Source organism: Motacilla alba, chromosome 11, assembly GCF_015832195.1.
Source record: "Motacilla alba alba isolate MOTALB_02 chromosome 11, Motacilla_alba_V1.0_pri, whole genome shotgun sequence".
In the NCBI taxonomy this organism is placed as follows: Eukaryota; Metazoa; Chordata; class Aves; order Passeriformes; family Motacillidae; genus Motacilla; species Motacilla alba.
The window spans coordinates 6,670,650-6,683,244 of record NC_052026.1 but is presented as its reverse complement, the minus strand read 5'-3'; the positions used below and the strand labels follow the sequence as shown (position 1 = coordinate 6,683,244).

The following is a 12,595-nucleotide window of genomic DNA, read 5'->3' as shown; positions in this document are numbered from 1 at the left end:
TGCGTGCTTCCCCTTTCATCTCAGAGAAGTGTGGAAGAATTGCAGGTTGAGGTGTTGTGGAGCAAGTCTTCTTCCATGAGAGTCTCCTACTTGATTGCTGGATGACAGGAGGTTAGTTGGGAGGCTTGGCTGTAAAGAAAGGCTGGAGAAGGTTTGTTGCTGCTTGGCATGCTGCTGTTTATTACAGATGTGTGATGAATGACACTTCCTCTTTCTGAGAGCTGGGAGTTGCCAGATGTTTGCACCCCAGTTTCCAGGCTCTGTAGGTCAGAGCAGAGCTGGCTGGGCTGTAAAGGTCTGTGTGTGCTCCCTTTTGGGGACATATGGGTTAAAGCAGAGTCTCAGAATAAAAGCCTGACTCTATTGAAATGAGTGGCAAAACTCCCATTCACTCTGGATTGTCAAAATGATCTGTAGAGCCCCCTAAGATTTGTGTTCTGTTAATAATTATTACTTGTACATAAAAGTAAACTTCTATATTTAAAACTTATAACTTGGCAACCACGGAATGCACATGTCTATAATGAATAACCATGCGAGCCTATTACTTCAGCTCTCTTCCATTCTCATCCTTTTCTACATTTTACCTGCTATTCATCTGTCCAAATTTCAGATTGTAAGGTCTTCTGGGCAGAGACCATTTTTCGTGCTGGCAAAGTGGCTCTGTGTCAAACAAGGCAAGTATTTTAAATCAGGGGAAACAAATGTTCCTGCATTTGACAGTTTCTGAACATGAATGCAAGTGATCAGGCATGCGTGTCTAGAGATGTGCTTTCTACATACACATATTGTTTCCTTTTAAAGACATCTGCATCTACTGAATTCAGTCCAGAATTTGGCCTATAAGTTTACCATTATTATGCCTCAGTTCAGCAAAGCGTGACTGTAGGGAGACTTAAAATTAAGTATACATGTAAGTGCTTTGTTGGATGGAGGCCTCTAAGACTTTGTGCATTTATGCTCTTGTAATTTTAAAATGAAACATATTATTCAAAGTCTTCAGTTCTTTATGCTGTCACTTCCTCATTTATTTTGATTTATTTTATATATATACATGTCTCCTAAATTCTAGATGCTTTTGAAAACAGAAAAATTCAAAATACATTGAAATAAAATATAAAAGTAGTATCTGCTCTTAACTGAGCCACAATAATGTCTTTAGTTCACCAGCATCACTTTTGTGCCTTAGCAGCAAGTTCCCTATCAAGGCTGTCTCATGTAAAAACTTGGTTTTTAGCCAAGAGCAAACATGTCTGGCCCAAAGTGCAGGGCTCTTCATGGACAAGCAGCCCTAAGAAATTTGTTCCCAAGAATGGCAAATATTGCTGCATCTTCTCTTCACTGAGTTACCACCCTCTTGTTGAGGGGGTGCTCAGAAGTGCTGCCCTTCCAGTCCTGCCACCATGGGTGATGATGTTTTGGACTTGCTTTTGAGCCAGCTATAATTTCCATGCAAATTTTAAACCACAGGGATGCCACTCAAGGATGCCTGCAAGCTGTTGCTGTGGCAGAATAGGCCAGGTTTGCATGGAGGTGAAAACAGAAATGAGGTGAGATGGGCAGGCAGGACCTTCCTGGCAATGGAGCCCAATAAATGCCAGTAAACAGGCACCAGTTAAGGCTCTTCATGTAAATTGATATGGAGCCCAGTTCAGGTTATTAAAACACTTTGAATTATTTGTACATGTGTCCTGAAAACACAGACTACATCTTTTGGAAGCATTCCCCTCTTTGGGGCTCATTGTTGCTTGCCTTCAGTGTTGGGGTCATCTTACTGATGTTTGCTTAAATATTTGTAGTTTACATCACTCCACAGAAAATATGTACTTCAAGTATTTTATTCTTTTTTTTTTCTCTAAATAATGATCATAAACATCTCGTGGGAATCTTCAGGGGTCAGAAAATATGAAGACAACTGACTTTGTTGCATTTCCTTTGCTAAAAATGCTCTGTGAGTTCAACAAGAAGTGGAGTTACACAGCTGAGCCTGCAGACCTCCATTTGAAGTGCCACCTGCAGTGGTGGTTTATGAGATGAGGCTTGCTCTCCTAGAAGTTATAATGAGACCACCCAGCCCCGACTGCATATGCCGTGGATTAGAATTCAGATGGTAATAATTTCTCACTATTACCAAGGCCAGATTTGATCTGGTTATGCAAAAAAGAGTTCCAGTCGTGCTCTGACTCTCCTTAGTCTATAGCTTCCAGAGAAACTCCTTCTTAGGCAAGATGATGAATTTTTCTCTCTTGAGGAGAGTTCTGGATCATGAAGTTACTTTCCCTGAAGCCACAAGGACTGTGTCCATAATTGGGATTACATGCTTAAGAAAGGACTTGCAGGAATGAATTGTAATATGCTTTTGGCTTCTAGCAGCAGAAGTAGAGGATCGTGGTTTCTGGCTTCCTTTGGTTTGTTATATGCCCATCCCAGTTGTTTTGTTAAAAATCAATGCAATGCTCAGTATAATTTGTGATTTTACTGAGAAGAATTAAACAAAATTGGAAGGATATCTGGAAACCAAAGGTGCCTTTAGCAACAAAACGCAGTGTTTTAAAGTAGACAAAATGCCAAGAAACAAAATAAAAGGTTAAATGAAAGGGAAGTTGAATGATAGGGAAACAGGTTTAAGCTTATCAGAGAAATGCCCTGTTTTAATATGAGTTCATTTGTTGAAGTGTATAAATAAATATATGTAAATATATGTAAATAGTTCCCTGAAGTGAATAAGAAATTACAATTAAAAGGATAGACAAAGTTATTAATTGAAAGTAATGATAAACCCAACCTTTGTAGTTACAAGCTTTACTTCAGTCACAGAAACTCAGGTAAAAATATTCGAGAAACAGTTTAGGGCTTCTGTGCTGGTTCGCTGCACTGTAGAGACAAGAATCCAATTATTTGGAGAAATGGCCCTTGATCATTTGGAAAGAAGGCAGTGGGAATACCCACTTAGCAGGTACCCCTCCTACAAACTGGAAACCAGAGGAAGAGTTTTCTGAGACATTAACAGCATCAAACTGGCTGCCTGGGCTACAGCAAAAAATAATGGTGGATAACCTGCCCTTGATCAATAATGAGCAGAAAAACATATCCAGTAAAGAGTGTTTAACAAGGCCACTTCTGGTTGAGAATTCTCTCTGGCTCTGGCCCAGCTGGCTCATGCTGGACCTGATGCAAGACCTGTATTTAACACACTGTTGTGGGCCAAGGTTTTAGCTTGCAAAAGTGAAGTGCAGGCTTTGCTTTCACACACACTTTGTGCTACTAGCTTTGGTTTGTGTGTGCTTGTTTGACAGTTGCTGTACTGAAGAGAGTTAGTGACCCAAACATCAGAAAAGAAGTTGTGCATTTGTGGTGTGGAAGACCTCTAAATCTGCCCCTTGAGTCTGCACAAGGGCTGCTCTCATGCTGCCACCCTCATCATCACCTCAGCACACAAGAGTAAGTAGCTTGTGAGAAAGACAGACATCCTTAATACCACAGTCTTCCTGTTAATGGAAATGTACCTTTGGTACTGTCTATTTAACAAGCTAAAAGAAAAAAATTCACAGTATCTCTCATACAAAGCTCAGAACTTGATTCTCCTTTCACTAGTGCAGGTATAAAACACCACTGAAGTCAACAGAGTTATTTCAGCTTTAATTCTGGGACATATGAGAGGAGATTGAGGCCCTTAAGGTATTTGCTATCTAGGCTATCTTTACTGATACACTGCCGTGATCAGAAAGCTCTCCTCCTTTACAGGGAAAAGATGAGGGGAAAAAGCAAAGTGACACTAATCTTTTCCGAGTCAGGCTTTCCTCTTGGGTGTGACTACATGCAGAAAAGCAGGGATTTCCAGGTGATATTAATCAAAGATGGCAGAAGCAACTACAAAGCATACAAATAAAGCATCCAAGTTTCATGTACCAAACCAACCATGACAGTATTCACAGAATAGCAGCTAGACTACCGTCAGCTGTGTCGCTGCGAGGGGCCCAGAACTTTACTGCGACACTAACACGAAAACAAGCTAGGTTGTTATTCTAAGCAAACACATAATAAGGTTAAAGCATAATGCACACTAATAGTTGGTTATCCTGCCTTGCATATATTTTACATAGATGCCTTTTTTATCTGGAAAAATGAAATTTCTACAGATGGTCTCACCAGACAGCTTACAGTTTGTTAATTTTTTTTTTAACTAGCTGCTCCTAGATGTGTGTGGTAATGTGTGTGTGTCTGCATAGGTATGGGCTATTTCTGACAATTTTCTGTATCCTGATTGAATTCAGTACACAGATCCAGACTCTCCTTCCTCACTACCAATGTGGAAACAAAACACACTGTATTGATGGACTTTAAGGTCCAGTAGCTTCAACAAGAAAATCAGGCCCCTTCTTCTCCCTGCAGAGACAAATGAACATCAACCTACTTCATACTTAACCCTGTCCAAAAACTGATCCTGAGGGAACATCTGTTTGATGGTTCTCAGGTTAAATGTGGGATAGGTGTGTGGATGGATAGCAAGGGTGAGGCGAAGCTGGTGACACAGAGCACATAAATATTTAGCTGTCACCTAGTGCCCTGTCGTAATACGACACGAAAAGACGACACGGACACTGCTGCTCTTCAGGTGAACAAAAGAGAGGGACCTTTATTTTCTGACTCCAACATTTATAGTTTTCCAAAAGTGACAGTGGATTGGAGGGTGACAGTGCCACCTCTCCAATGACACTGGACAGACCAAGAGTCCATCAATTCCCTCCTCCTCCATGAAAGAATGCAAAACATAAGTTGTTTACAGAACTGTGTGTGAGAAAGTTTGTTACAAGAATGCAAACATCAGAAGGCTTAGCAAAGTCTTAAAAAATCAGAGTGACAGTGCCCCATAACTTACATTTCAAGCAGGAGTTAAGGTATTTAAGTATGTAACTAAAAAAAGAGTAGCATGTTGGTGTCATCCCTGAAGCATCTCACCTATCTCTAATGAGAAAAGACAGGAGAGAGGAACATGCTAATGTCAGCACCATGATGTTTCAGAACAACAACCATATAAAAACCTTCCGTGTTCTACGTCTGGACAATGAAAGGTGTCTAGTAGTTTGACTCCATTGTCATTATCTGAACAAAAACCACTGGCTGTTTCAGGCTGATTAAACTGAGGGAGGTGCAGGCTTTAACCATGGTTCTGCAAGCATTGCAGAGCTACACTCCTCTAAGTAGCTCCAGTGGAACTGGGTCGCCTTCCTGATTTACCAAAGGACGGGGACTCATGGCCATTCTTTTTTTCAACAGGAAGCCCCAAAAGGGCTTATCTGCAACATAAAGAACATTCATTAGAAAAGTGAATAGTGGTTTTGTTCAGAATAAAACTTTTTGATAGAAAAAATATTCAATTATTGCTGGCAGAGTGGAGACAGTTTTTCTTAAATATTTGCTGGGGCACTTATCCTCCTGGCAAATCACAGCAACAAGGAAAAGCTTTTAATCTTTCACAGGAATTTAAAAATCGCTAGAAGTTCATAACAAGCATGCAGGGTGGGTGCTGCAGCCAGAATTATATATACAATCCTAAGATGGACTTGGTCTTATGGCATTTTGATTATGAGTTAGCTTTAACAAAAGGTTATTAGTCTGGGTTTTTTTCCCAACAGTTCTAGCATGTGCTTTTCAAGACAGAAGACTGAGTATGAAATTTCCCTTCAGCAGATCAGGCAGCCTGCTCATGGCCCAGGGAGTTCATTCACTATTCCTGTTCTCACACTGTCCCCATGTGCTGACAACAGAGGTGGTCACATCCCTGACCATATGGGTCACATTTTGTTTTCCAAAGATGCATTCCCCTCATGGGAGCTCTGTCTCAGGATAACTTTTTCTCACACTTGATAATGATGAGCTCCTTCTTGTTGCTTTTCCCCTGTACCGTTTCCAGCCAATCCCCACACAACTGTTGTTCTTAGCATAGCTCTGCATGTATTTGCACACATGTGTGAGCTCCAAGATTCTTAACCCTCTTGTCTTCATCCAAAACTTTTTGTTGCAATCCCCATTTTTAGATCTAAGGCTCTGGTTTTGTAAAACAGAGGGGTCATGGATTCAGCTTTGTTTCTCTCTGCAGAAAGACTGGCTGGGGCATTTTCTCCTGTGCCTCATTCTTTTTGTCCTCTCCTTGTTTTCCTCTTCCCTTGTGACTGCTGTCTTTGCAGAGTGGTGGTGAATGACTTTGAATGAGTATGGGAGAAGGCACAGACTTCTTTGCCAAAGGAGAATGTCTTTAAGCCGGAGCCCTGGTGTGAGGTTTTCTGCTGCAAACTTAACTTGACCTCTCCAAGACTTTGTTTCTACTCCACTGTGCTCACAGGTACAGCTGACCTGTTCATATCAGAACTGAAAACATGACACTGATTTCTCATTTTAAAAGTTCATCCAATCTGACCAGCTTGGGGTTTGGAAAAAGCTCTGCCAGCAGCCCTGTCTTCAGCTCCAGTATGGGCACGTCTGTTGAGCACTAAGCCAGACACTTGGAAGAGAACATGTAAGCTTTGCTTATTTGCCTTTCCCTCACTTAATTACAGAGTCCTCCAGAGTTTTCTCCAAGGTTTTATGAAAATCATCTGGTAGGGCATCTAAAGATTTAATGTTGTAAACAAGTAAACAAAAATCTCCAGCTTAGAAGGCCAAATTTCAATTTGATTTATTTTATAATCCATAGAGTTTCACTGGTGACAGTGGTTTTGTGCAGGTTATAAGTGCAAAAGAATGTGAGAAAGGCTTCATGCTCATTTTTGGCAAATGCTGTATCCCATCTGTTTGTCACTATTAGAACATTTCTTCATTGGCAGATGAAAAACAAAATGTACAAGAGGATGCCATAAACTATTCCATACTATCATCAGTACAACCAAACGCAAGCAGTCATTACTCTGATAATGATGTAGCCTCTCACTTTGGAACTGTCAGAGGCCTTCAACCCAACGCACTCAGTGACTAAATGGGGCACTCAAGGCACAGGAAATAGTGAGGTCTTTGGAAGAGGAATCAAGAGAAATGATTGCATGTCTTTACATTCTATTTGGAAAATAGTGTCCTGTGATACAGAATTCCTACTTTGTGACTCCTCTTGTTACTTAAGGGTTTTTTATGTCAGGCAAAAAATTAAAATCTCAAGTAAGATACTGTATCTTTATACTGTACATCTGTTTTATCTTCCGATCTAGTTGAGATGAAATGAAATTTAGCAGAACATTTAAAAATGACCTGTATTTGTATTATCTCCTCTGTGAGCCCTGAAGTGAAGTTCCAAAGAGGTTCTGAGCAAGCTTGAAGGGAATTACCTACAATGGGCATTTAGAAGGACTGCGAGATTTGCATAACTTGTTTAAACTTGAGATATCCTTTTGCTGGTGAGCTGTTTTCTGATGACAATAAATAGATGTCTCTTGTCCATTTAAAGGATGCAGAATTCCTCCCTCAGTGACAAACATGTGCCAGAAATTTTAGCTAACTTTCGATTATTCTTGAAGATTATGGATGTAGTTATTTCAAAAACCAAACTACCCAGCTGCAGTTGCAATTTTTTATTTGCAATATTGGAAGCTATATTAAAGTCTGGCTAAAAGCTAACTTCCAGCTTGAGTAACCATGCTTTGAAAATTATTTCTAAATTCCTCATCTGTAGAGCTTTAACAAGCTCTTCAAGGGGGATGGGAATATGGATTTACAAAAGTGCACAGCAAATACTGTGTCATGTATAGCACAAACAGTTGTTTTGTGGTGTGTACAGGGTTAGCTCTGCTTGTGGAAAGGAAGTGTTGATTCTTTGGCAGGAGAAGGAAACCCTTGATCTAAATGTAGGCATGATGCCCCTTTATACCTCCATCTTATGACATCCTTACTAACCCCTGTGGTGAAGACAATATGAACCCCTCAACTCTACTGGCAAACATGAAAGAAAACCTTATTCAATCAAGGGAAAGGTTCAGCACTAAACACAAGGTCTGTGAACAGGCCTCTGTGGTGTTTGGAGTGTACAAGTTGAAATACACCTGCTAGGGTGGCATCAAGCACCACGAGAAGCTGCTCAGGCCCTCAGCAGTGCTGCCATCCAGAGCCGTGTTATGCCAGGAGTGTCTAATGGCATTCACAGAGCTGGCTAGTGAGTTTACTGTACATAATTTACTCTGAGGTATTCCAAGGGTGGCCCTACACCACTCACTTCCCATGCAGGGAGTTTTCCACGTAGGCAAGTCCGAGTGCTGCTCTAAGTGATTTCAATGAGTATTTTGCAATCTGCCATGTCATGGCAGCCCACTGTAGAAAAAGGACAAGGCATAGTGGGTAAAAATTGAAAGAGGGGAAATTTAAATTAGATATTGGGAAGAAATTCTTTCATGTGAAGGCAGTGAGGCCCTGACATGGGCTGCCCAGAGAGGTTGTGGATGCCCCGTTAAATGTTCAAGGTCAGGTTAGATGGGGCTTGGAGCAACCTGGTCTAGCAGAAGGCATCCTTGCTCACGGCAGTGGGGACGTGGGGATTTGGATTAGAAACGTAAAATAGTTTTTTCACTGTTTGGGTGTCAGGCATCAGAGTGGCTGCCCAGGGATGTGATGGAGTTCGCCATCCCTGGAGGTGTTTAAGAGGTGTCTGGCACAAGTGCTGGGCAACGTGGTTTAGGAGTTAACAGAGGTAGTGCTGAGCAGATGGTTGGACTCGATGATCTTGAAGGTCTCTTCTAATCGTGATGATTCTATTCTCTCTTTAAAGTCCTTTCTATGATTCTGTGATTGTTCAGCGCCAGCCACCCTGCCAGTGCACACACACTCTCCAGAGCCGGCATCCCGAGGGCACTGACTGTGACAGCACCCGCAGTTACAAAGGACACACCGCTGTGTCTCTGCCTGGATCCGGGATCAGTGCAGGCCCCTCCGAGCGCCTCGCAGCCGCTGCTCCGCTTTCTGACGCCGAGGCCTCGGCGCTCGGGGCCTGCGCTGCGGAGCACCGGGCCGCGGAGCACCGGGGCGGCCCAGGCTGCCAGGCAGCCCCGGGGGTGCCGGACCCCGGCGCGGGGGCCGGGCCGGGCCGGGCAGGGGGTGTGGAGCGCCCGCCTCTCGCGGCTCGCAGCCGGGTGCCTCCCGCGGGCCGCGGGCGCGTACCCAGAGTGCAGCAGGCGGGCGGGCGGCGGCGCGGCCGGACCCAGCGCCGGCACCCACGGCCGGCTCTCCCCCGGCGCAGCGGGAGCCGGGCCCAGGCGGCGGCGGCGCGGCCCAGAATGCGACACTGAGATGCTTCTTCCCCCGGCAGCGGCGGCGCCCCGGGCCCAGGCGGCGGCGGCCCCCCGCGTGGATGCGGCTCTGGAGCCGGCGCTTCGCCCTGCACAAACATTTCTATAGGACTCATTCGCCCTGCTGAGGAGATCGGCCCAGACCGGCCGCTTTCCCTCCCTTCCCTTTCCCCGCGCCCCCGGAGACCGCCGGCGCGGCCCGGCCCGCATGGAGGCCCCCGGCGGCGGCGGCGCCTCGCCGCTGAGCCCCGCGCTGGTGGGGCGGCTCCGCCGGGAGCACGAGAAGGTAAAGAGGGCACCGGGGCCGGGCCGGGGGGCGCGGGGGGGCCAGGGCCGGGCCCGGGGGGCCCGGGGCGGGGGAGGGCACGTGGCCGCGTGACGTCACGGGCGGCGGGCGAGGCGGGCCGGGGCACCCGGAGACCCCCGGGCCGGGAACACAGACCCCGGACACAGACCCGGGACACAGCCCCAGGGACACAGCCCGCGGGACACAGCCCCCGGGACACAGCCCCGGGACACAGCCCCAGGGACACAGCCCCTTGGACACAGCCCCAGGGACACAGCCCCGGGACACAGCCCCGGGACACAGCCCCCGGACACAGCCCCTTGGACACAGCTCCCCGGGACACAGCCCCAGGGACACAGCCCCTTGGACACAGCCCCAGGGACACAGCCCCTTGGACACAGCCCCAGGGACACAGCCCCGGGACACAGCCCCCGGACACAGCCCCTTGGACACAGCTCCCCGGGACACAGCCCCCGGGACACAGCCCCCGGGACACAGCCCCCCGGGACACAGCCCCCGGGACACCGCGAGGAGCGAGGTCGGGAGGCGGCCGAGGGAAGGCCCTTGGGCACCCCTGCCCCGCTGCTGCCCAGCCTGCGTGGTTAGCAGCGCCCATGAACGCGTGTTTTTATCCTCTACACGCTTCTCCGTGATTTTTCCGGCCTCCGGGACAGTCACGCCTTCAAAACTGCCCAGCCGTGTGTGTGACCTGCGTCATGCCGGGGGCCAGCGTGCACCTGGGCCAGCTTGAAGAGACCGTGTATCAAAACTTAGTTGTTCATGGCTTGCCTTAGCAATCATTGGCTGTATTTGAAATGAGTTTCAAAGAACCAGATTTTTTCTGCAGAAATTATCGCCAAGAGTTCAGAGGCTGGTTCCACCTGAGGCCATAGCACAAAACTCAGGATACTTTTTTGTGTAGATTACACTCATGATCTAACTCAAGTGGGTCCTGAAAACCTAAGGAGTGTGATTTGGGGCTTGTAGATTCCAGCCTCGCAGTGAGCTCTGTGTGGGTGCAGGAGTTACTGGAAATAACTTGTGGTCATGTGCAGGGTGTTGTTGACATAAATACAGTCTGCAGACCTTTCACTTCTTCTGCTCACGTGAATAAAAATTTTTTAACCAGATGTTAAAATGCACATTAGAGTTCCCCAGTTATAATGGAAGATTTTATCTCCAGCCTGTATTTTGTCACATGCTGGCTTAGTTCAGAAAAAGTGAGTAACACCTATGGGGTATAAAAATGTGCCTTGTCTGGAATATTGTGTGCCCAAATGTGTCTGCTTTTGAATACCCATTAGATCATTACTAAAAGACCTGTGTAGCCAACTGGCCATTAGTGTGGATGAACAGTGAGAGGGTCTGCTGGCATCCTTTGCATCGTCTGCCCTGCACGGATTGGAACCCATCATGCCAATAACTGGTGATAGGAACTTGCCTGCTTGGGCTCCTTCAGCTCATTTTCGGGGTGGTGGAATCTGGTGAAGAGTAATTTCCGTGGTACATTAGTGTCAGGCCTAATGTGTGAGCACACGTCTGCCATAGCCACAGAGAATTATTCCCAGTTCATGGTAAGACCCCTCTGTAAGCAAGTTTAAGACTCTTCTTAAACAGATCTGCTCCAGTGGAAAAGAGGCCCAGGAGACCATTAATTAAGCCTCCGTTAGGCTGATGTACCAAAGTTATATTTTATCATAAGGAAACTTTACATAATTTCTGCAAATTGGCTGAAAAAAATGGAACACTTCAGCTTCAATATGAAATTATACTAAAGAACTACATATCTTGGTTACAATGGAGTGTCGTGATGAAGATATAGTAGACTTTCCCTCTATGCAATGAATATATATAATTGGATTACAACGGTATTTTCAGTTACAAAAATATTGTATTTTAAGATGGAGGAGGTCTTTTCATTTCAGCTGCCTCTTCTTAGAGATCCGTATTTTTGCCACAGAATCGCTGAAGTTGAAGGCTCTTGTTTGTCTCAGCACAAAGATGAAGGAGAATTAGTTTACCAGTACTTCAGTAAACTAGTAATTGCACTGTGAGGATCATAGAAAATAGTGAAGTTACTTAGCCAGAACAATATCTCTATCTACTGGCAGGCAAATACATTTCTTTTAATTACTGGGATGTTGTGCTGTCCCAGTGATGCTTGATTAAGTACAAGGAAACCCATTTATTCCCATTAATCTGAGGGCAACCTTTAGTTGGTACAGCAGTACCTATTTGCAGCATTAAAGATAATATTTGAATTGTGGTTGGTTATTTTAACACCCAGACTGTTGTACAAGCCTTGTTCAGCTATGGGTTTTAACTTTTAAGTGCTAAAGAGCTGCCCTGGAGAACTTGTGAACTGAGGCTTCCTTCCTGCTTAAAAATACTGAAAAAGAAAAGGATGTCCATGACGTTCTGTCTTTAATCAGATGGAAGCTGCAACTTCTAGGCTTAGGACCCCTGGTGCAAAGTAATTTTAATTCTTGTTTAGGACTGCTTGCCTGTTGGACAGATTTCATCTTGTTAATTTGTGGTGATAGTAAGACCAAACTGTTCAAAGCAATTTTCAGTGCTCCTACTAAAGGCACTTTGTATAAAAACATGACTTAGAATGTGTATCTTGGGGATAAATTATAGAAGAATATCTAGTAATTTTCGTGATAAAGACCATCATTGGAAGCACAATGCCTGCGTAGAGTTTTGAATATTTCTGTAAGAAGAGTATAATGTATGTGTCATGGATTACTTGTAAAAGCAATATATGTTAGCTGAAAATACTGCAGTAAATCTATTGCAAGTTAGTACAGGAATTATAAAATGAATATTTAAATAGGAGGTTTCTCATGCTATAGGCCCCGCGTTTAAACATAATATTTGATATACATTTATTCCTGCAAGCAAGTGGGTTGGGATTACTGACTGATGGGAAGTTGACAAGTCAGATGTGTATGATTTGGAAAGACTTGCGTAGACAGTGAATTTACAGTGGGATGATATGTTCTATAGTTCCTGAGCAATGCAATGACAATACGTGTAATGGGAG

General features: G+C 44.8%; 1 protein-coding gene across 1 annotated transcript in view; it reads left to right on the top strand.

Moving 5' to 3' along the window:
* The first annotated feature begins 9,127 nt into the window (after nt 1-9,127).
* Nucleotides 9,128-12,595, top strand: part of URI1 (URI1 prefoldin like chaperone) — a 41,454-nt gene continuing 37,986 nt past the window's right edge. Inside the window, exon 1 of the mRNA XM_038148012.1 lies at nt 9,128-9,549. Within this exon, the coding sequence (XP_038003940.1) occupies nt 9,472-9,549 (78 nt within the window). The 5' untranslated portion in view covers nt 9,128-9,471. The remainder of the gene's footprint in view (nt 9,550-12,595) is intronic.